We start from the raw sequence: 25,278 nt of genomic DNA, 5'->3' as shown, positions 1-25,278 counted from the left end.
TGGTTTAGTATTGTTAATTTAATGTATTTATATGTTTAAGTTTAGTTTTACTCACAATTTAATCTAATTTTTAACTTTAATATCATACATATTTCATGTGTTATTATGATTAATTAGTTTCAAACTATACGATTTCATTATTTATTGGATTTCATTTTAAACACAAATCTATGTTCTAAATTCATGATTGCCACATGTGCACAACGTGATAGGATTTCTAATATAATTTAAATTTAAAGGATTCTATGGTTTTTAAAACATTACATAATTACAATTTCAAAATATATATTTTTATAGTATCAAACAATAAATAAATTTTAAATTTTTATTTTTAATATTTTTAATAAATTATGACCAAGTTGAATGTTTTAACTATAGTTCAAAGGTCAAATTAAATATTAACCCTTGAGTTAACGGCACTTTTCCTTAAGGATAAAATGGCGGTTAATGGATGAGTGACCAAAACGTTATAACTCGATACTGTTAGTGACTAAAATGTAATTTTTTTATAATTCAGTGAGAAAATAAATTTAACTAAAATTAAGTGACTATTTTTATAAGTTACCCAAACGACAAAGCTGAAAGACTTTAAATTGCACAACAAAGTCGAGGAAAAGACGAGGTTTGAAAAAGAAGAACCTTCAATTGGGGAGCATTATTGAATGTATAGAGATTTTAAAATGTGCAAAACATTGAAAAGAAAATGGCCAAAAAGTGATGGAAATTTAGTGACCATGCCAGACCCATCTTAATTATCCTTGAAGAAGAAAAGTGATAGCTTCGTTGTCCAATTGCTTAAGGTTTCACATTATAAGTTCATAAGCAATTGTTGACATAGTTGAAAGGCCTTTAGATTGCACAAATAAAGTGAAGCCGGGTCCCAACCCCAAGAAAGGGGTAAGAAAATGGAGGAATCATGGAAAATCGGGTAACATTATTAAATCTAGGGCAAAGTAAAAAAAATAGTTTATCTAATTATTAGTGTGTTTCTATTTTGGTCATTTAAGTTTAAAATTTTTTATTTCATTCATTAACATTATCAAAATTTAATATTTTTGTTGTTCCTATGTTAAATCATTAACGGTGGCATTTTTATTAATATAATAACAAATTTAACCCTTCAATGTTGATGATTCTATCAATTTAGCTTTAACTCTAAAAATCAACAAATTTAGCTCTCAATTTTATACATTTTGTCAATGTAGTTTTACTTCTTAAAATTCAAAATATGTAAAGTTTTTTTTATAAAACACATAAGTTTTATAACAATACATAACACAATTATAAATACACATGAATACCCATTTTCTCTTCTTTCTAACATAACATTTATTTCTTAAAATAATATTTTTATAAATAAAATATTTTTAAAAAACCTCACAAACAATATTTAAACCATATTCAAACTTTTCTCTTTTTTATTTTTAGTTTATTTTATAAATAATAAATTTTATTATATGTTAGACCATATATAACGTTAGGCTGGGTTTGGGGTGTTACAGATCATATCACTTCAGGAAACATGTTTAAGGGATCGGATTGGATCGGACCATGTCTATCTAATCGCTTGGATCGAGGAAGTTGAATCGAATTGGAACGTAGAAGACTTAGCTGACAACAATCCTTGTTTACCTTATTTATTATTATAATTTATTCAACTAGTTTAGTTGTTGTTTAATAGAGATTGATATAGATTTTCATTATGTTAGTAAATCTCGAAATCTATTTATAATTGAGAGACTTGTATAGGTGATTGTATAGAGAATTGAGAGCACTTAGTCTGTTTAAGCGAAGAATATTGTTTGTAAGAGTGCATTTGATTGTAAAACTTGTGTGTTGTGATTTTATAAATTAAGTTCACAGGAGTGAATTTAGTGGTGAGAGTACCGATTTTCAAAAGTACAAAAGTGAGGAAATTGTAGTGGGTTGTGATAGATTTAAGATCACTTATTATAAATGTTGGAGATAGTAGATATTTCTCACTAAACTAAGATCTGCAAACGTAAGAAACCAAACTACGTAAACAATATGTGTCTCCTATTTTTTTTTTTAATAACTTGAAAAAGTGTCAACTTCGCAATCACTTCTTCCCGCACTTGAAGAAGTGCCAAGTTTTTAATCACTTAACGTATATATTAGCAACTACGTTCAGTTTCACAGCAATATATAATTCTTTCTCAATTGTGATATTCTCCGATATGCAGACTTTTAAAACGACAAAGTGGAAAGACTTTAGATTGCACAACGAAGTCAAGCAGCCGTCCCAAACCAAACCCAACGAAGGAGTAAGCCAATGTTGATAAATAATATAAGTTTTAAGGAATAAAAAATAATTTTTTTATAAAATTAGAAGCCAAATAAGTTATTATTTAAAAAAAATTAAAAATAAAATCTTTCAACCTCATTGAATGTTGTAAAAGATTTCATGGTTATTTTAATTTTTAGTCAATATCCTTTTGTTCAAAATTTTTTAGTCAATAGAAACACAAATTAAGCAAGCGGTAGGGTTATTTATATTCTTCAAAGTGACTGCTCACTTGTCACTTTGATAAAAGGTTCTCATTTAATTTTATCATGTTCTCTAATAATTTTAATAATTTAATAAAAAGTTGTAACCTTTGTACAACTGCAATTTAATTTCAATACTACATATTATTTCTATGTAAAATTTATTACTGTAATTTCTTAAGAAATATGAAATTTAGAAAGAAAAATTTTAAGCAATAATTATAGAATTATATTATCACATCCTATAATAAATTTCGTAGTTTCTACGTAAATCACATTAAAAATTTGTAATCTTGCAGGAAGAAATTACAACATAAACTAAACTATTCCTCATAACGTAGGCTCTGTAGGAATAGAAAAACTAAACTATGTAAATAATCTATCCCTGTTTTTATTCTTTGAACCCAATCACTTTTCTTCCAGCACATGAAGAAGTGCAAATTTTCCGATCACTTCTAAAACGACAAATTGGAAAGACTTTAAATTGCACAACGAAGTCAAGCAACCTTCCCAAACCAAACCCAAGAAAGGGGTAAGACAATGAATACTTAGAAAATTGAAGAGCCAGTACTTAATCTATAGACATTTTATAAAATGGGAAAAAGAAGTTATGAAAAGTTGGTGATGGGATATGTTCCCACCACGAATATTGTAAAATTGCTTATATTTTTGGGTAATTTACCAAAAAAAGCCGTTTTTTTTTCAAAATTTACCGAAATAGACCGATTTTTTGATTATTTACCGGAATGATCCATTTTTCGGGAAATCGCGTCCACGTCAGAGCGATGTCAGGGTACGTGTCAGGACATCGCGTCCACGTCAGCGCGACCTGCTGACATGGAAGGAAATCGCGTCCTTGAGGGAGTGATTTCCTTCCACGTCAGTAGGTCGCGCTGACGTGGACGCGATGTCCTGCCACGTAGCGCATTCCGGGGGACGTGATTTTGACTTTTTTTTCACGTTTGGTTTTTTTGGCTTTTAGGGTTTAAGGTTCAGGCTTTTTAGGATTTTTAGGTCCAGGAATAAATTATTTCGAGTTGACGTTTCTGGTCAAATAGTATAAAATCGCTTCTACCAGGATGCTATTTGAGAAGAAATTGTGAAATCGCGCCCTCGTGGACGCGATTTTGCTATAGTAGGTCATGTAAGAAATAATTTTTTTTACGTTTCTGAGCAAATAGTATAAAATCGCTTGTACCAGGATGCTATTTGAGAAGAAATTGTGAAATCGCGCCTTCGTGGACGCGATTTTGCTACAGTAGGTCATGTAAGAAATAAATTTTTTTGACGTTTCTGAGCAAATAGTATAAAATCGCTTGTACCAGGATGTTATTTGAGAAGAAATTGTGAAATCGCGCCCTCGTGGACGCGATTTTGCTGCAGTAGCAAGTTTGAGCTGAGGCTATAAACTAGGCAGAAAATGTTCTTAGAATGCATAAGTCATAGCAGAAACAATTTAGAGAGGCTAAGAAAGTTAGAGTTTCAAAATGAGTGAACGTATTAGTGCTGTTATTTACTAGGATGGTGAGGTTTGCCACACCGAGAATGGTGTTGTTCTTTAGTCGGAGAATACGGTGTGACTGTCATTTAACCAGAACATAGATTTGACAGAACTTCGTAAAAGAATTAGGCGTAAAATCTTCGGAACGATGCCAATGAAAGTTTTGTCAATCACGTATTGATTTTGTTCTTGTGTTGATCCGGTGACATATGACTCGTTCGACAGAAAATGTGCTCGTAGCTTGGAGGCAATGGTGGAGACTCATCTTGCTAGTGGAGCAACTTATATTGAGTTATATGTACAATTTACGTTGCCAACTGATGTACTTCCGTCTGGTGTTTGAGATGTATACACGACCCCTGGCCGACACTCGGTTAGCGGGTTACAAAATATAGAACAGCCCATGTTCGGTAGCGCTGTCGAATGCATCCCCCGCAAGACACTCTGTCGGTGGATGGGACATATACGTCGGTGGCTCGACGTTTGATGCTGGAAATACGTACTGGGGAACTGCATCAAGTTCTAATGGATGGCAATCTACATCTAATTGGAAACGTTATCAAATACCCAGAAGAAGGGATGGCGTACTACCTACGACGTCAACCGGTGAAGGGACGTCGTACGCTGCAGATGATTGTGGGTTAAAAGATGACTCCGATGTGGATCCACCTCGAGAGCCCGGGCCGGATGGTGCAGAAGTGAGATTATTTTCTGAACCGGAGCCTATTCCAATAGAAGGTGAAGATGCTGAAAGGAGTTCAGATGATGAAGAAAATCCACGATTCAAAGCATACTCACCTCCAGCCCACATGCATAATGTCGATCTGTCAGCAGATGATGCGTTAGAGTTTCCAGATCTACCACACCGGTTGTGCGATCGTACAAGTTCGGGGGTAAATTTCGGTGAACTTGACGTTGGTAATCAGTTTACCAACAAGGATAGTTTTATTGGTGCTTTGAAACAGCATAGCATCAAAAACGGCGTTAATGACCACGTCTTTAAATCAAAATCTGATAAGTTTGAGGCGAAGTGTGCGGTGTAAGACGGCACATGTTCATGGAAAATCGTCGTCTCGTTAAGGAAAAGGACAAGGTTGTGGGAGATAAAAAAGTACAAAGGTCCACATACATGTGCTGCAGGTACATGATTTAATGTATCTAAATAATTATTTTATTTTGCAATGTTGCATTATTTAATGTACTCCCTCTGTAGGTGTTTCACAAGATCATCCCAAAATGGATTCAGCTATGTTAGATAGCTTGATACTGCCCATGATAAAAGCAGATCCTAGGACTTCAGTGTCGGTGATAATTGCCAATATCCATAGCCAAATGGGGTACACGCCCTCTTACCGCAAGGCTTGGATAACTAAGCAAAAGGCGTTGGAGAAGATGCATAGTGGGTGGGACGCCTCATATAATGAAATATGACAGTGGTGTCAGGTGCTAGAGAGATACGTCCCAAGTGCCATCACAGACCTTGAAACGGAACATGCGTACTACAACGGCCGATTGCTACGTGGATGTCAAGTGTTCAAACGCCTATTTTGGACCTTTAAGCAATGCCGAGACGCATTTCCATACTGCAAGCCATTGGTACAAATTGACGGTACCTTCATGTACAAATTGGCACAGGACGGCGGTGGGAAAATTCTTCCAATTGCATTTGCAATAACACCGGGGGAGTTGTCTGATGACTGGGATTTCTTTCTCTCTAGGTTAAGGAGGCATGTGTGCCCCCAACCTGATATCTATGTTATTTCAGATCGGGGCGCCGGTATACTAGCTGCATTTGATCGATAGGGAAGCTTGTGGCAGCGCACACACCATAGATATTGCCTAAGATACGTTGCTTCGAACTACTACAGGCAATATCCATCTAAGAGCGAACGACGACAAGTGACCAATATGGGTATTTAGTCTATAACTATATTATTTCGTTTGTCAATTTGAATTAGTTTTATTGGTAGAAATGGTATAAAATATTCGCTATAATCTTATATTGGCGGGGTATGAAATAAATAAAGATCGTTTTCACGAGATGTTGGTAATTTTACGATCCCAAAACGGAGAAGGGGCAGACTACCTTTGTAACATACGTTTCGAACAGTGGGTACAAGCATACGACGGAGGCCTGCGATATGGCCATATGACGTCAAACCCGCGTAATGCATAAATTACATTATTAAAGGAACGTGCCATCTATCGATAACATCGGTTGCGCGAGACATATTTCCGCTTACGGCGCTATTTCCAAAGCGAGCAACAACTTATGCGAGCGATGCGGGGTGGCCATGTATGGTGCGAGAAGGTAGTTCAAGAAATTAACAAGGCGAAGGCGAGGGCAAACATCATGCACACAGTGTGTCACGATCGAGACAATTTATGGTTTCGTGTGACAGAGTTTGACAGACCGCACCAAGGTGTTGTTGGCGGACAATATAGTGTACACTTGCAAAACAGGACTTGTGACTGTGGGAAGTTTGATGCACTTCGCTATCCATGCGCTCATGTTATTGCAGCTTGTCAGAAACTCCGTCTGGATCCGATGAGTTATGTGGACGAAGTGTACAAATTAGAAAACATGTACAACGTATGGAGACACGTTTTCCCACCGGTCCCAGATGAACGTAAGTGGCCGCCCGTATCTCTTGCTCCTTTTAAGCTGTTACCGGATAGAGAATTGCGTCGCAAACTAAAGGGTCGACCGTGCTCCACTAGAATACGGAACAATATGGATATCCGAGAAACAGCCAGTCAACAGAAGTTGTGCAGATGGTGTAGGAACCCAGGCCATACAAGTCGATCATGCCCTAATCGCAATAGTTGAATGTAATTTTAGAAAAAAATATATTTTATTCAATTATTAATTGATAATTGTATTAATTGTTAGTAAAATTATCAAATTAGTTTAATTTCTTAATTGTTAGTACCAGTCAAAATATTTTACCAAATCTAACATTATGTAAATTTATGTAAAATTATTAAGCCAAAAATTTTTTTGTTAATGGTTAGTAAAATTATCAAATTATGTAAAATTATTAAGTCCAAAAATTGTGTTAATGGTTAGTAAAATTATCAAATTATGTAAAATTATTAAGTCCAAAAATTGTGTTAATGGTTAGTAAAATTATCAAATTATGTAAAATTAGGTTAGGGCTAGGGTTTTAATTAAGTTAGGTTAGGGTTAGGGTTTTAATTAAGTTTGGTTAGGGTTAGGGTTTTAATTAAGTTAGGTTAGGGTTAGGGTTTTAATTAAGTTAGGTTAGGGTTAGGGTTTTAATTAAGTTAGGTTATGGTTAGGTTTTTAATTAAATTATGGTTTTATTACATCAAATAGAACTTCTATTTTATTATATCAAATAATATCAAAATAACTCGAAAAAATTTCTATGCCTATTATATCAAATAAACTTCTATTTTATTACATCAAATAATATCAAAATAACTCGAAAAAATTTCTATGCGTATTACATCAAATAAACTTCTATTTTATTACATCAAATAATAAATTTAAATACGGCAATCAATGTCTATGCCCGGGGGATTCAGTTGCACATGGCGGTCGTCGACGGTTACGCGCTAGATTCCTCCTTCCTCTAGCTTCCGGCGGCGGTTGTTCTTCCTCCGGTGGTGATTGTGGTTCTTCCGGTTTGGCATCTGGTTGTCGGACTTGGGACGATGATCCACCTTCAAAGAATAGTGTATGTGGAGGTGTTTGCATCATGAACGACGACGGTGTTTGAAAGCCATACGTTGGTGGCGATTGGTAAAAAGGAGAGCTTCCCGACGGCCCCCCTTGCGATCCCTCCTGCGCCGCTGGCCTAGATATCGGCGGTCCGCTCGGCATAACAGGAAATGGAGCTGAACCGGGCATTTGGCTCCAACCTGCCATAGGATTCGGAAAAGGATACATGTAAGGGTTAGGGTACATATAAGGGCTAGGAAACACACCTGGCATCATAGGGAAAGGCGGTTGCGTGGGTATCATCTGTTGAATTGTTGCGCCAGGTGACTGCGTCGATGCTCTCATTGGGGAAGGTGATTGCATGGCCGCTGATGATGAGCCGGTGACTGTCTGGGCCTTGTTGAGGGGCTGCCTTCGTAGTATTCTTGTCTTGGATTTAGAGGCCCACGCCTTTCCTTGCCGACACGTATTTGCCGCTGCCTATCCTCTGGCTTAAGTAAATACGGCTTGCCATGGATCCTAAACTATGGCATGTATTCTGGAACGCACGCTAACTCCGGAACGATGATTTCTTCCCGAGTAGGTAGATATTCAAGCCGATTTTCCCACATTTGTGTGTACTCGGACCAGTATCTAGGCCAATCCATACCTAATAGCCGAAGGTCGATTTTGTGGTGATCGTCAAACACCTCAAGGTCCGCAGGAATCGGTTGTCTACATCCAAACTGTCGTAGCACTCTATCTGTCTGGTGGGGCTCCACGGTTGCATAGTTGATCAACACCACTTTCGCGTGCCAAGCGTTCGGATTTTGTAAAAACTCTTCCTGGATTACTACTCGAATTGCCGGATCCTCGTATGGTGTCCATTGAAACTATATGAACATGATAGAAATATTAGTTATATACATAATACTAAATACTAAATACTAAATATCAATCGACTAGCGAATGTATGGAAATATCTATTTGCAATAATACTTACTTCTGCTTCCGACCGTTGCTCCAATAGAAGCCGTATATCTTCAAGTTCAGACGGTAATCCTCGATAACTTGCCTGATGGTTCCACCTAATTAAATAAATATTTAGCATAGTTTTATTCTTACAAAATATACATAATAATTCCAAAATGTAATATAAAATTTACCTCGTTACGAGTGGGAATGTATATGGGTGGTTCACTCGAGGATGTAGAAATGGAAAGCGAAACCGTGCCCATGATTGCAGTAGTGACAGGCAACCTCCGATGTTTGCTCTCCTCGGTCGCGTCACCTCGCACATCTCCCGATATAATGTTGTCAAGACGGCAGACCCCCAACTAAATTCACCAGCTCCTCTAAAATCAACGAGTTTTAGCAGCCACCTTAGATGTACACGGCTCTGTGATGTGTCGGGCATCAGATAACCTCCAATTATTTGAAAAATGTATGATCGAGCATATCAGATTCTTTCAATTTCAGTTGAATTTGCATTCGGATCGGGGAAGGTGGCACGTAACCAGCCCATCTCGACCTTACCTCCATCCATTTTATCCGGAATAGCGCCCAAAAGCTCGTAGCACACTGCCTCCCAATTACTAGATTGGGCGGACCAGTGATCGGGTGCCCGCCCACCAGAATCCCAATCGCAGATCGACATCTTCTAGAGTGATAGTGCACTCTCCACATGGAAGATGGAATGTGTGCGTCTCGGGTCTCCACCTCTCGATCAACGCACTAATCAGTTTCGGGTCCAACTTGCATCCCCGGACTACCGTCGCCACGTGCCAAAAACCCGCTTCCCACAGGTAGTTCTCTACTAACGGTGATGGAGGAGCATGCATATTCCGGATATTGCATTCCAATATCTGATCTGCAGACTTTGATAACAAATAATAAATTAATAATTATCTAAAAATACATAAATAAAAAAATCTTAAATAATATTTAAAAATTAAATTTAATACTTACCATTTTCATTTGCTCCACCGATATGTGAATCCTATCAAGACGAATCAATGATCCGCCATTGATGAAATTATAAAAAATTTAAAATTATTTTTAAAAATATAAAATATAAAATTATTTTAAAAATAAAATTGAGGGGTAATTGAAATTAAATATGGATTTGAGAGAATTTTGGAAGGAAATTGAGAGGAAATTGAAATTAAATATGGGTTTGAGAGAATTTTGGAAGGAAATTGAGAGAATTTTGGAAGGAAATTGAAGATAGGATTTGTTTGTGAAAAAAAAAAGGGGTGGGGGTATTTATAGTTTTTTTTTACCGTTGGGGGGGGCAACGGTCAAATTTTTGACCGTTAGTATCGTTTATTCACACAAGCGACATCGCGTCACGTTAGCGTGATTGCCGACGTGGAAGGAAATCGCTCCCTCAAGGACACGATTTCCTTCCACGTAAGCAGGTCGCGCTGACGTGGACGCAATGTCCTGACACGTACCCTGACATCGCTCTGACGTGGACGCGATTTCCCGGAAAATAGACCATTCCGGTAAATAATCAAAAAATCAGCCCATTTCAGTAAATTTTGAAAAAAAACAGCTTTTATTAATAATTTCACCTATATTTTTATTCCAATAATTTAGTTTAATGCTTATCATAACCTAATTACGGTTTTGATATCTTAGATATAAAACCAAATTTAATCCATCTTGGATAATTGTAAAGTAACTAAACTCCTTCTCCTGTTATGATTTAAATTTAAAATTTTTAAATTTAAAATTCTTGATCTCTTTATTCAATAATTTCCTAAAATAAATAATGCAAATTATTTTCTAAATCTTGTTATATCAAATTCTTTTTATAACATGTCTAGAACTATCCATAATTTTTTTGCTAATACTTATATAAGAAGATAAATGTGTTTCAATGCATTTAAATTCACATTCTCCTGCATCGACAATAATGTTAATGTTATTTCTATGTAAAATTTATTACTGTAATTTCTTAAGAAATATGAAATTTAGAAAGAAAATTTTAAGCAATAATTACATAATTATATTATCACGTCTTATAATAAATTCCGTAATTTCTACGTAAATCATATTAATTTGCAATCTTGCATGAAGAAATTACAACATAAACTCCCTTTATATATACATACACGTATTATGTAAAAGTTGTGTGGTCATACGGTTAGTGATCATTCAATTATCTGTCTAGCAATCTCCGTTCTGCCTTTGTTGGTAGCTTCATAAACACCCAAATTCAAATGGGGAATACTTTCCTCAACTTAGCTCTTCTTATCATCTTCCATTTCTCTATGCCTACTTTCTCTATGAAATTAACAACCATACTTACAGATCAGTCAGCTCTTCTAGCACTAAAAGATCATGTTATTCAGGATCCTGAAAATGTCTTGACGACTAACTGGTCAGCCTCTGCCCCTGTTTGCAATTGGTTTGGTGTAAGTTGTGGATCCAAGCACCGTAGAGTCACAGCTCTAAACCTTACTAGGTTGGGACTCGTAGGCACCCTTCCACCTCACTTGGGAAATTTGTCATTCCTTTCTCTTCTTCATGTCACAAACAATAGTTTCTATGGCGGATTACCTGTCCAGTTATCCAATTTGCGACGGCTGAAATATGTAAGCTTTGGTAACAACTCCTTCAGTGGAGAAATCCCATCATGGTTGGGATCATTAACTGAACTTCGAAGGTTGTTTTTGGACCAAAACAACTTCAAAGGTGTTATTCCATTCTCTTTAGCCTATTTGTCAAAGCTAGAGGTCTTGTATTTGTCTGGAAACCAGATTTCAGGTTCAATTCCCTCCACCATCTTCAATATCTCTTCGTTGCAAGAAATATATCTAAGCTACAATATGCTTTCTGGTTCCATACCCTCTGTTCCACGTGATTTGCTTTTGCTAGAAGTCATCCATTTCTCCTCCAATAATCTCACTGGTCATATCCCAAAAGATATGTTTGATCATCTTCCAAATTTGAAAGGATTGTACTGGAGTCGTAACCTGCTTTCTGGTAGAATTCCTGCCAGTCTATTCAAGTGCAAAGAGTTACAAATGTTATCTTTAGCGTATAACCAAATGGAGGGGAGCCTACCAATAGAAATTGGGAATTTGAGTATGCTTCAATACATCTATATTGGTCGGAACCACTTTGATGGTAACATATGCTAACCATTTTTAAAACCTTTTGAAGTGTTTACTTTTTTTTTAAGTACTTTGAGATGCAAGGAACGATTTTTTTTTAATGAAATTAAGGTAATGACTATAATAATTTAGATCAATCTTCTATTGAGATTGAAAATATAAATTTATTTATTAAACGAATACATAGTTGAAATTTTTCAAAAGAACATTGAAGAATAAACTACATGAAAATGATGAGAGAAATATACTTTTAGTTCCAACTTGGCTTGGAAGTGTGTATGTGTGAAATACCTTGCTAACGTGCTTTATTTACTTTAGGAATAATTATTTATTTAGCCCTTCAACTTTATAAAAAAGTCATTCTAACTCTTTATTTAATTTTCCTTTTCTTTTAGCTCTTGAACTTGTATTATTTGTTATATCAGCCCAAAAAATGTATGAAAAAGTTAATGTTTGTTTACTTTGCTGACACGTTAGCAATAAAATAGAATTTTTTAAAATTTAAAAACTAATTGTTGATGTGGCAAGCACATGGAATTTTCAATTCATTTTGGGATGATTTGACAAACATCGCAAGTTTAAGAGCTAAAAGAGATGAAAAATTAAATGAAAGACTAAAATGATTCTTTTAATAAAATTGAAGAGCTAAACAAGTCATTATACCTTAATTTTATTCTTATAATCGTTGCTAGGAGATGAATTTTGAATTTGAAATGTGAATTTTATAATTGCAGGTGAAATTCCTAAACAAATTGTGAATTTAACTCTTCTTATGGAGTTTGATTGTTCCCATAGCAATTTTACAGGTGAATGTATAAGAAAGAGCTAAATTATTTTTATTAATTTGCAACTTTTACCGATAGTTTTTATTAATTTGAACTTTGTTTTTGCTCAACCGCTTTCTGTGTTTTGATTATTCTACAATAATTATAAAATTTTTCATAGTTATTGCAATTAGTATATTTCTTTTTTTAAGTCCATTATTTACGTTTATCCTGTTGAGGCCAAACAAAACTTCAAGGAACCAAAATCATATTTGATTTATTTTATGTTCTTAATTATTTTATTTGACTTATGAATGTTTGTTCTTTATCATTTATTTCATCATTATTTTCTATATCTTGAACGAGAAGTGATTGTATAAAACCGTAATTTCACGTCATTTTATTCCTTTCCAATAGGAGAATGATAAATCAGATTTTTCCTCCTAATTTTCAACTTTTTAGTTAGATTTTAATTTTTCAAGAAGAAAAAGCTAAAAATAGGAGGAAAAATCTGATCATGACGTGGAATCACAATTTCATACAATCCTTCTCATTTTGAACTTATTCCAACTTTAAACCTAAAATATTCAATTTAAACTTATTGTGAATTAATTTTTTTTGTAAATATTGTTGATTCTAATTGTCTATAATTGTACACATTATAAAAAATATAAGCAAATGTTTCATATATATAAACTATTTTCTTCCTCATATTTGTCTAATATTTTTGTTTGATAAAATTTATGGCAGGTATAATACCACAAGAGATTGGCAACCTAAAGAATCTAAATTGGTTGAATTTACAATTTAACAATATTGCTGGTTCTATTCCTCCACAACTGTTCAATATTTCAACTCTAAGGATGATTTCTTTGGCTACAAATCAGCTCTCTGGCCATCTTCCATCAAACATGGGCCTTTTCCTTCCAAACATGGAGGAACTATATCTTGGTTTCAATCACCTTGCCGGCTCGATCCCAATGTATATTTCCAATGCCTCTCAGCTTACTCTTCTTGACATGTCTAGTAATTACTTTTCAGGGTCCATTCCTGATAATCTGGGAAATCTAAGAAATTTAAAGATTCTCAACCTGGCGAATAATAATTTAACTTCCTCAGGAATGAGCTTTCTCTTTTCTTTGACAAACTGTAGAGTCTTGGAGAGCCTTTTTTTCGAGATCAACTCATTTATTAGTGGTGAACTTCCAAGAGTGGTAGGAAATCTCTCAAGTTCTCTTGAAGAGTTCTCTGCTTCTGCATGCAACATCAGGGGTAGCATCCCCAGTGAAATTGGAAACTTAAGTCACTTGATAAGCCTTGAGCTAGGAGGCAATAAATTGATAGGACAGATTCCTACTACAGTTGGAGGATTGGAAGAGTTGCAAAGTCTTTCTCTTAAGGACAATAAGTTAGAGGGATCCATCCCAACTGAGTTATGTCATCTAAACAAATTGGCTTTCTTGTTCTTAACCAATAACAAATTGTCTGGGCCAATACCTACTTGCTTAGGTGATCTCACTTCATTAAGGCAACTATTTCTAGACTCCAATATGTTTTCCTCTTCAATACCGTCAACGTTGACAAGGCTTAACTATCTCCTCATCCTATACTTGTCTTCAAATTCTCTGAGTGGTCCACTGCCAATTGACATTGGAAAATGGAAAGTTTTGAGTAGTTTGGATTTGTCGAACAATCAGTTCTCAGGTGATATCCCAACTGGAGTTGCAGATCTCAAGGACCTCACTCATTTTTCCTTATCCAATAATAGAATCACGGGTTCTATTCCTGAGTCTTTTGATGAATCGTTGAGTTTGGAATTCTTGGACTTGTCAAGAAATAATCTATTTGGAGAGATTCCCAAATCCTTAGAGAAACTCCGTTATCTCAAATATTTCAATGTCTCTTTTAATAGGCTTGAAGGTGAAATTCCTGAAGGAGGATCATTTGAAAACTACACAATCGAATCATTTAAGGGGAATGAAGCCTTGTGTGGTGCAGCTCGGCTTCATGTTCCAAACTGCAAAACTAGACCTCTTAGAAATTCCAAGGCAAAAACTAAGCTCATACTATATGTAGCTCTGCCAATTGCCTCCACAATTTTGGTTGTGGCTCTGATTATCATTATCTTGCAAAATAGGAGGAGGAAAGACAAATTGCCAACTCAAGAAGACATGATACCTTTAGGAACGTGGAGACGATTTTCATACCACGAGCTTCGTCAAGCTACTGATGGATTCAATGATAGTAGGTTGCTTGGTAATGGAAGTTATGGTGCAGTATTCCAAGGGACTCTCCCGGATGGGACGATCATTGCGGTAAAGGTCTTCAAGTTTGAGTTAGAAGGAGCTTTTAAGAGCTTTGATGTTGAATGTGATGTTCTCCGCAACACTCGTCACAGAAATTTAGTCAAAGTAATAAGCAGTTGCTCTAATGATCTTAATTTCAAAGCGTTGGTGCTTGAGTTCATGCCTAATGGGAGTCTTGATAAATGGCTGTATTCCAACAACCAATATTTGGATACCCTACAAAGGTTGAACATAATGATAGATGTTGCATCTGCATTGGAATATCTCCATCACGGCAATGCAACACCCGTGATTCACTGTGATTTAAAACCCAACAATGTTCTATTAGATGAAGATATGGTTGCGCATTTGAGTGATTTTGGCATCGCGAAACTCTTATGTGAAGAGGTTTCAATGATACAAACCATGACAATGGCAACATTTGGATATATGGCACCAGGTGATACTTCTAATCAAACTCCATATTTATTTTTCCATTTTCAATGGAAGTGTAGAATGTGCATAACAAAAGGGATCATATATATCTGTTAACATTTGAGTTTCAAACACATTGAATGTGACTTTTTAAGGAAGCAACTAGAGTAAATCCTAGTTCAATTATAACAGGCAAGCATATAATGTTTGAGATATTTTATAGGAAATTTTCATTATCAAGATATCTTTGAATATTCATAATGTTGTTTTATATTCATACAGAATATGGAATGGAAGGAATTGTTTCGACAAAAGGTGATGTGTATAGTTTTGGTATTCTTTTGATGGAAATCATCACAAGAAAAAAGCCCACAGATGAAATGTTTGCAGGAGAAAGAAGCTTGAAGAGTTGGGTGATAGAGTCGATATCATCTTCGCGAAATCAAGTTGTAGATCCCAAGTTGTTGAGCACCATTGGAAGGGAAGATTTAAAAGTCAAGAATTGTGCCTTATCCATTTTGCAAGTTGGCTTAGAATGTTGTGTAGAGTTACCAAATGAGAGGCTTCATATGAAAGAGATTGTTACAAAGTTAAAGAAGATCAAAGTGACGTTATTAAGGGATATGGAACGAGTTCGATGAAGAGGCAGTTGTTGAATTGACTAAAATAAACATGAGGTTTGCTTTCTAGCAATGTCTTTGATAAATATTTATACACCTAAGGTTTATTACTAGTTATTTCCGCATTTTGTGAATACTTTTTTAAAAGAAGAATTAGTTATAATAAAGTTAATGGGTATCTATATTAATCATTACTTAATGAGCATTTTCTTCAAACAAAAATCGAGCATGTATGAAACGAAGTTGAGCTGAAATTTGATGATCATTTGTACTAATTTTATGAAACCTTTTTTTTTAACATTAATGTGCATATAATAAGCAAAGAACCTTTCAATCTTCTCCAGCTTCAGGTCTCTTGTTCTTTTTCTTGCCCCAACACAGTTTTCTTTGTTTTTTTATAATTTTAAAAAATAACTCTTTTGAAAAATATCAAAGTCCCTATCATTTTTTTATAAAAGATTTTTGCTTCAACACCTCCTCCGCAAATGGTGCTGTCAAAGCGTAGCCATAGGTTTTTCAAGTTTAGAAGTCCAAAAATTCACAGTTTTCAACCCAGAAACGGTTCTCCTCCATCAAAACAAAAACCCAAATTTCATGTCATTTGCTTAATGAGAAAAAGAAGACCTTCAACCTGCATGAATGAAGATGAATGAGAAAAGGGATGAAAATGAAGGAATAGGAAAGGAAGAATATGAATATGAGGAGAGAGGAAATATAATATTAAATATATATATATTTAATTAAAAATACTTGGGTGTGTGTGTGTTTTAAAATTCGGTTAAAAAAATAGACAGTCGTGAATCTATTTTGGAAAGAAAAATTCCTGATTTAGAATCTTAAATAACTTATATGGTCATAAATAATCTTTTCCTTTTGTTAGGTAAAATTTGATACTGTAAATTTTAACATAGATTATTTGAATAAATTCGTTCAAATGCGAATAAAAATTTATTATTTTAAAAATAAAATAATAATTATATATAAAAATTATTTACACCACCAAATTTAAGCCCAGTTGTCATTATAACAAATATACGTAAAATTCAATAAGTTAACTATCTAATTGCACCCAACTCAATTACTCAAGTTATAATGAATTGTCTATTCAAATTCTTTGTACTTTATATATATTAGCAATGTGAGATTAGTAACACTAGACTTGCATTTTAGCCTCCATTGAGCTTTTGTAACATTGTTAATGTGGTAATCAACGTGTGCATTTATAATTGTCACATTAGTAATTAATTAATTTTTAATATTAAAAATATTTTTTATTTTAATATTTTAAAACACTTTTAATAAATTTTGAAATTTAAATTTTAAAAAAATTAATTGATGATGTGATATTTAAGTGGCGCATATACCATTTTAGCAAAAGTAACCGATGTTAAATTTTTATTTATTTTAGAATAATTTGATAAATATTATAAATTTAAAATTAAAAAGTGATTAAAATAATAAATAGAAGGTTAAAATAATTATTTTTATAAAATTGGATGGGAAATGATTCAAATTATTTCTTTGAATATTCTGCATATAAACAAAGACCCTTTCAATCTTCTCCAGCTTTTCTTTTTCTTGCCCCAACACAGTTTCTTTGTTTTTTTACAATTAAAGAAAATAAAAAGAACTCTTTTGAAAAAAAAATCAAAGTCCCAAACTTTTTTTAATAAAGGATTTTTGCTTCAACACCTCATCCACAAATGGTGCTATCAAAGCGTAGCCATAGGTTTTTCAAGTTTAGAAGTCCAAAATTTATAGTTTTCAACCCAGAAACGGTTCTCCTCCATCAATATAAAAACCCAAATTTCATGTCATTGGCTTAACGAGAAAAAGAAAAAACCTTTCAACCTGCATGAATGAAGATGAATGAGAAAAGGGATGAAAATGACGGAATCGGAAAGGAAGAACATGTATATGAGGAGAGAGGAAATATAATATTAAATAGTAATTTTATTTAACATTAAATTTATTTTTTATAATTAAAAATACTAAATGCGACAATGCGCTTCTAGTAGAATTAATTTTAATTGGTGGAATGGCTAATAGCAAATTGAGAGATTCTAAAAATAAAATTGCTGATCATATAACCAAGATAGCTTCACATGGATTAGGTAATGTACAATTATTTTGAGAGATTCCAGTGAGAAATATACTGATAGTTGAGCGTAATATCATTTCTCTATGTTAATAGTACTTTAAGAATGTAATTACTTTATGGTGTTGTCTACCTATATAAAAAAAACTACATAGGTCCATAATGGTAATTTAAATATTTGGTTAAGAAAATAGATAGCTAACTCAAAATACTAGATAACCTATTATTTAATTAAGTTTAATAAATAATTAGAAATATTTGGTTAATTGTTACTAAATTTTTAGATTTTATAAATAGGATTAAGGGTTGACAAGTGTTATCATAGGTGTACAATAAAATATTAAAACTAAATAAATTTTTAAAAAATAGATATATGATAAAATTTTAAAACTATTTATAGAATAAAAAACACTATCAACGTATCAAATACAAATTTATAAATAATATTTGGAGGATCTTTTGTCAAGAAAAATTATTGCAGGCCAAGTATTTTGAGTTAAATAAGAAAATTTAGTTTAAAACTATTTTTATTTAGATTCAAACGCTAGCTAGGGATGACAAGGCATTGACTCCTTAAAATGAAAAAAATTCATTTAGACCCTTTAAAATTTTAAAAATTTAAATTAATAAATGTAAAATTACACTTTATGACCCTAAAATAATAAAATTTGATTTAACCCTTTAAAATTATAAAGATATAAGTTATTAAAATGGTGAAATTACATTTTTACTATTGTAGAAATTACAATTTAATTTTGGCTCCTAAAAATTTATGGCTTCACCCTATTTAGATTAATTAGAGTTTTATTTAGATGTACTTTAGGTGTTTAGAGTTAGTTTTTTGTGTAAGATTTTTTCTTCGATTCTTAAAAGTAATTTTCTTCTCGATTTTCTTCAAAGAGTTCTGAAATTCATTATTCACCCTTCAAATTGTCAAGAACTATTTCTTGTAAAGTTGATTAGAGCCATTAATTGAGCTTATTGGGATTTATATCTTAAATGGTTCAATTGGAGACTATTCAACATATTTATTGGTTTACTGCTTCATCTTCCAATTGATAAAATACTTTGGCAAACTACATAATAAATGGCTATCCGATTATTATATATATATATTTTTATTTAAATTATTTGATTTTTAAAATTATAAAATGATTATCAGACTATCAAAATCATTTTTTAAGTTCAAAACTGCTAAATTACTAATAATCTGCTGACGTGGCTGTTAACGATATGTCTTTTAATCATTAATTTTATTCCACATTTCCATGTCATATTGGAATTTTGGAGTTTAAATTAGTTTTTTTAAATTATAATATGACATGGAAATAATGTGAAAAAAGTTAATGGGTTAAAAAACATATCATTAAGTTAACAACACACCATTCGACTGTTACTAATTTATAACAGTTTTGGATATAATAAATTTAATAAATTAAATGAAATTTAATTATTTTGAAACTTTTAAATTGGAATAATCTAACAAAATTATAATAGTCAATTGACATTTATGTAATTCACACTTATTTTCAATAGCATGTCATAAACCGCATCAAATACAAATCCAGTTCTTTTATATTTATCTCACACAAAAGAATGTATTTTTAAGCTTAAACCCTATTTCTATGGTAAAGTATTCAAGCTTATTTATAACACAAGTAACAGATTATAATTTAATCATTATCATTTTTAGAATTTGAGCTAATAAGAATAAGCATTGCAAACTTTGTTCATCAACAATAACTACTCATACACCTCATTGGCAAGCATCCAGTCCGTAGCTTATATAAATGAAGAGAGCAATCAGATTCAAATCACAATGCAAATACAGCGTCAACAATATACATACATCCAACCACATACATCTTTAACTATGTACACGGCAGCAACTCTATCAATTTCGAGCTTGACGTTGTGTAAAGATGTAGACCTGATCGAAACCCTTCCTACAGCATTCAAATTCACAACCATGTCAATCAGCTTACATTCAAGAGGATGGTGTCCTAATAGTGTCAAAACTCAAAAGGATTGATATCAGCTTACCCAGCTTTCCCATAATACTTGGGCCTGTAATTATAAATAAGGCTGTCACGCACTTTTTGAGCAGCTGGCCTATTCAGTGATCTCCTAGCCTCTCTGTACCAGAAAAAAGAAAAGTTAAATTACCTCATCTTCCAAACAGACGAAGGAAAGAGATGGTATTTATTTTTTATAATTTGGTAGGGCGAAACAATGTTAGGGTTTGAACTCAAATTCTTATGCCGCGAACACAAATACCTCACCTCTAGTCTGTCACATAATTAGAAATACGCATTTTCTTTCCTTTCCTCTTTCTTATATTCATAAAACCACGGGCATTTCATTCTCAGCCAGAAAAACTACTTGTAGTATAGCATGCTGAAAATGAATTTTGCCTATTTCCTTTCCTTCTCCTTTCATGCTAAACTATTTATATTCTTATATTGTTTATATCCTAAAATTTATCTAAGTTCCTTTAAACATTTCTTCCTTACATATGCTCTAGGACGAAGCAAAGCATATCCACATAGGAACAGCTGCCCAAAACCCAAATAATATGCTGAAGAGCAAGATTGTGTCTCACTCGAATATAACATTCGCTCAGTTTGTTGTTGACTAAATTGTAAGAATATAGAGAACTATTAATAACTTCCTTACTTAACATTCCTAACCTGATGAAAAAGTTTGCAACATGTTGTGTCACTTCAATGGCGTCGTCTGAGTGTGGAATCATAGACAAGCCCGATTCAAAAGCATTTTTCTGCAAAATATATGGTCAGACTATTCATAATGAAATGGAGTGTATTAGTGGATCATAGAATAACACTACAGTTTTGCAAACAAAATTAAAAGGAGTAAGAGAAACAGAAGCAGAGATACACAAAGAAGTTAATAGGGAAAAAAAGGACACCAATTCCTTGTAGTGGTCATTGATATGATTATTATTTAACAAGAAAAATTAAAATTGCCATGCCAAACTGTACTGAGGCATAAACATGACGATGATCAGAAAGCACTAAAAGAGGTACCTCTGGATGCCACTGGAAGGCAGTGACAGGATAGCGATGTGCTTGTGCAGTGGAGACATATACCTGTTATTAACACTTAAATAGAAATAAGGACATTTACAGCAGCCATAAAATGTAATGAGATAAATCAAGTTAAGACACTTCCTATGGCATAGGGATGGTAAGATTCAGAACCTTGTTATTTTTATCTGTGCTTGTTGTTAAGATCTTGAAGAATCTGGACAGATTTGGAGTATTTTGAAGCTTCTCTGGTGAAATGCCCCACTGTTACAATTAGACATTGATTTTAGGCAATGCTAATTAGCTTGTACATAGAAACATAACACAGACAATGTGCCACAAAGGAGGGCGGCAAGGATTCTCTTAATACGCACATGAAAGAAAGATAACTTTTGAATAGGGATATATTATCCTTAACTCTGAAGAAATATTAGCATTTTTCTTCTTTGACAGGTCTCTACTCTTAGCACGACATCTTGCCTGTTGAGTTTTCTTCTAAGTTAGGCTTTTAGAGACCAAGAATGAGGTTCAAGGAAATCAAATTACATATTAGGAGAACAGAACGCAGGAACAATTTACTGTGCATTAAAATACATTTCATCTCTCAAATAATAATCTGCACAAGCTAACAAGTAGGAAGCTGTTAAAAGTGCCAAATAGAGGAAACAGGCAACCAGTGGCAACAAAAATTGATAAAAAAAATGAAAACATTGAATAAATCAGAATTTAGATCCTTCATTATCAGTTCAAGGTTTTAGGAATGATCCAAAGCGGACATACTAGAGAAGCAAAAGACAAACACTTACACGTGCAACTAATTTAAAATATAAATGAAAGGAGCCATGAAACTCACACAATGGTTTTGCATGACTAGGAGATCTGTGCCAAGCTTTTGCAGCAAATTTGGAGGAAATCTGGCAAAAGGGAATAACTATCAAGCTGTAGAAGTGTGGCACTGACTGGAGCAATGAACATATAATTACACTGACTATAAGAAAAGCTCTCGAATAAAAGATGTCAACCAGGTTGGGCTAAGTAGAAAGTTTATGACAATATTGTTCTGCTACTAACTTGGACCAAACTACAAATTATCAGCTTAAAATCACCTCATTTTTACTACTGATTGAAAGGTTAGATATTATAAATGGATATACCTACAACATTCATAAAGCCTTTTGATGATAAAGCAAACAGGCAATTAATGTTTATTGCTGTGCTCAGCTATTGCTATTTATCAAAGGTGTAACTCTGAAGTTCAGAGAAGGGTTTATTACACTCTCCTCAATCAACTAAGAACAAATTCAATGACACTAATCAGGAAGCTAAACAAGCACACATCTATTCTCTTCCTATTTAAGTGTTAAACTTGTTTATGGTCTACACTAAAAGCTTCATGTGAAGTCTGGTTACCATACCAATTCATTGCCATGTGCCTATGGTGCAAGCAAAAGCTAACAAGAAAAGTGGTAAGCCCATAGTACCAAAGTTTCACACCAAATATTATGCTATGGTCATCATTTAACCTGAAGAACAACTTCAGGAAATCTCAAGCAACTAGTTGACTTCCTTTTCTCTATCCTCATGCAACAAAGTTCTTATTCAAATAGTGAAATGGAGAGATCAGTCTGACAGAACATAAACTGCATATGTATTACAAGACTCTTTCCCTTATTAGCAGCGCATACAGAGAGGCTTTCGTTACTTCAACACGTTAACTGTTGTGAACTTTCCTATAAATCATCTAATGCCTGACCAGCAAAACATATTTGAAATATAAAATACTTAATCCTCCAAGGATAATAATGTAAAATCTGAGCAAAAGCATCAATAGAAAAATGGCACCAAAATCAAACAATACTAATGTACCATGAAAGGTAATAAAGGTTTTGCACCTTTGAAATACTGTTCCTTCAATATTAACATTTTCCACAAATTGGAGACTAGAGGCCCGATTTAATGCAGAAAATCGTTCAAGAATTTTTTTGTCCTATCAGCAAGAAGAAAAAAAGTATGTATTCATTAAAATAAGATTTTGTTAAATTTTTTATAATTCAACAAAGAAAATCCTTAAGTAAAATAAGTTATTGGATACAGTAGACATGGGTAGATTTAAGCTAACTTGAAATGAAGTGATTTCTAAAGAATCAGTAGATAAGATTTTGAGATTTCAAATCCATTAGAAAATGTTTTCCAGCAAGGTCAACCATTGGTTTGGATGCCACAAACAAGGTAACCATGCCATCCTAACGGATCAAATACTGCAGTTTCCACAATACGGTGAACATGCAGGAATTGCCATTATTTAGCCATGTTAGGCCAACAGTAATCTCTCACAAATGGAAATTATAGAGTTCCTTAAATCAAGAAATTTAAAAACGTCTCATTTGGTCATTCTGCCATGACGCATGAATGAATATTAGTAGAGAAAGTCCACAATAGTGAACAAAAGTTAACTACATCAAGAAAAGCCATATAAAAAAGCCATATAAACAGATAAAAGCCTGAAGAAAATTAAATTGTTTTTCTTTTTTCTTTTTTTTTTTTAAAAAGGAAACAGAAAAAAATGTCAGATAATGTGAGGTGCTTACTTCGCTGATAATCATTGTTAAAAGTTCAAAACCCAAACAAATGGCATATAACGGGAAATGATCTCCCCTATCGTTCTTCTCTATAACTTTCTGCAAAAACACAAAGAATAAAAGTTTTCTATGCAACCCATGGAAAATTGGAAATATAAAAACATTTGAAGCATAAGTTGAAGAAACAAAAGACTTGCATGCTAACACCAATCTCTTGCCTATATTTTTTTGTTAGTTTCATGTGAATTTCATAAAATCAAGAAACAAACAAATATAAATATAAATTACCTTGAAAATCTTTTCAGCAATATCATAGTACAAGCCGGATTTAGACCGCCCTCCTGGTAAAAGCACGCCATTAACCAATTCAAGCTTCTGCAATACGAAGGTGGAGAAGACACTTAGCAAGGTGACAGGCTTTTGGCAAAGGAAGGCAACAACTATGCTAAAGCGGGTATCATAGCATCATACCACTGTCTAATCGTAGCAAATCAAAAGCAAGGGAATGAAAGGCATATGCATATGCATATGCAATCAAAATATCATTTCAAATATTAAGGTACTAAAGAATATCCACAAAAATGCAACTAAGCTAAAATTCTATCCTTTGCATAGACAGTAAGGAGATTGCAACAACTGGTAGTATCCTAATTTTATGATTTAACAAAAACGAGAGAATTTTTTGAAATGCGGGAATAGCAAGCATTTTTATATTCTTACATTTAATTAAGAGGAAAAACTTATTATGAAACAAAATATTAAAAATTCACAGTATCAAATTTCACAGTATCAAAGTTATTTAAGATTCTAAATCAGGAATTTTTCTTTCCAAAAATAGATTCACGACTGTCCATTTTTTTAACCGAATTTTAAAAAACACACACACACGCAAATATTCAAAGTCAAAATTCAGCATTTTTACAAGGAAATGAACATCATGATTATTACCTGGAAAAGAATCTCTTCCGGCTCATTATAAATAAGAGGAATGACTCGACCCCCGGCCGCTTCCACGAACTTCACGTACGACGCAACTATGTAGGAACGGCCCCCCGACGCGCCGCCTACTGGATGACTCAGTATCCCAATCACAGGCCGATAATATAGCTTCGGGTCAGCATTCGCGCACCTCGAAAAGGAAATTAGTGAATCATCGGCCGAGCCGTCGCCGCGTTGACTCGGGAGGAGGAGTCCAGTTGAGGTTTGAGCTTTAGCAAGGGAGAGTTTTTTGGTGAGGTGGAGGAGGATAGGGATAAAAAAGTAATTCCACATGTCCGGAGAGGAGGAGGAGGAACAAGAAGAGGAAGGGGAAGGCACGGTGTCGTTTGCAGGATCGGAGGATGAAGGGTTAGAGCCAAATAAGGAGGGCATCTTGGAGACCTGACATATAAACAGAACGAAAGAAAAACAAAGGAAAAGTTAAAAATTGAAAATCAAGTCCTTAAAAGCTAGAGGTGCTCCTGTCAGGACGGTCCGCCCGAAATATGAGAGAATTCAAGTAAATATATAGATCTAAAATATGAGTTTAGACAAAAAAGAAGGCTGGTTTAGAAAATAGATTGGGCCTTGGGTACCACTTTTTTGGCCCAAGCTCGGGCCCGGCCTGGCCCGAATATAGTAAATATATATATATTTTTAAAAATTTTAAAA

The 25,278-nt window shown here is 33.8% G+C and overlaps 2 protein-coding genes across 8 annotated transcripts in view; one reads left to right on the top strand and one right to left on the bottom strand.

Moving 5' to 3' along the window:
• The first annotated feature begins 10,789 nt into the window (after positions 1-10,789).
• Positions 10,790-25,278, top strand: part of LOC105777093 (gamma-glutamyl hydrolase 2) — a 58,362-nt gene continuing 43,873 nt past the window's right edge. The window contains exons 1-4 of one of the 6 annotated variants that reach the window (XM_052630324.1): positions 10,795-11,813; positions 12,535-12,606; positions 13,315-15,309; positions 15,567-15,961. In XM_052630324.1, coding sequence (XP_052486284.1) covers positions 10,904-11,813; positions 12,535-12,606; positions 13,315-15,309; positions 15,567-15,925 — 3,336 coding nt within the window. In that variant the 5' untranslated portion in view covers positions 10,795-10,903 and the 3' untranslated portion in view covers positions 15,926-15,961. Of the gene's footprint in view, positions 11,814-12,534; positions 12,607-13,314; positions 15,310-15,566; positions 15,962-25,278 lie in introns of those variants that run through there. The other 5 variants (XM_052630321.1, XM_052630330.1, XM_052630326.1 and 2 more) reach the window with 5 other exon arrangements.
• On the bottom strand, positions 19,705-25,099 carry LOC105777125 (gamma-glutamyl hydrolase 2). Of its 2 annotated transcripts, XM_012600196.2 has the most exons (10): positions 24,577-25,096; positions 23,917-24,003; positions 23,638-23,727; positions 22,942-23,036; positions 21,903-21,963; positions 21,224-21,313; positions 21,050-21,112; positions 20,693-20,781; positions 20,046-20,138; positions 19,705-19,948 (listed from the first exon to the last, which is right to left on the bottom strand). In XM_012600196.2, exons 1-10 carry the CDS (start codon positions 24,997-24,999, stop codon positions 19,897-19,899), a joined length of 1,143 nt encoding a protein of 380 aa, XP_012455650.1. In that variant the 5' UTR covers positions 25,000-25,096; the 3' UTR covers positions 19,705-19,896. The 2 variants fall into 2 exon arrangements, with proteins under 2 accessions (XP_012455650.1, XP_052486303.1); XM_052630343.1 differs by lacking the exons at positions 21,903-21,963; positions 22,942-23,036 and having other exon boundaries at positions 24,577-25,099.

Source organism: Gossypium raimondii, chromosome 1, assembly GCF_025698545.1.
Source record: "Gossypium raimondii isolate GPD5lz chromosome 1, ASM2569854v1, whole genome shotgun sequence".
NCBI classification, from domain to species: domain Eukaryota; kingdom Viridiplantae; phylum Streptophyta; class Magnoliopsida; order Malvales; family Malvaceae; genus Gossypium; species Gossypium raimondii.
This window is presented reverse-complemented; position numbering and strand designations above follow the sequence as displayed.

Excerpts from the sequence above, each read along its gene's own strand:
- LOC105777125 (XM_012600196.2), bottom strand. The coding sequence starts at position 24,999 with ATGCCCTCCTTATTTGGCTCTAACCCTTCATCCTCCGATCCTGCAAAC. Across the intron at positions 23,728-23,916 it reads TTGCTGAAAAGATTTTCAAG|AAAGTTATAGAGAAGAACGA; the intron begins GTAATTTATATT and ends GTGTTTTTGCAG. Across the intron at positions 23,037-23,637 it reads TAACAATGATTATCAGCGAA|GACAAAAAAATTCTTGAACG; the intron begins GTAAGCACCTCA and ends TCTTGCTGATAG.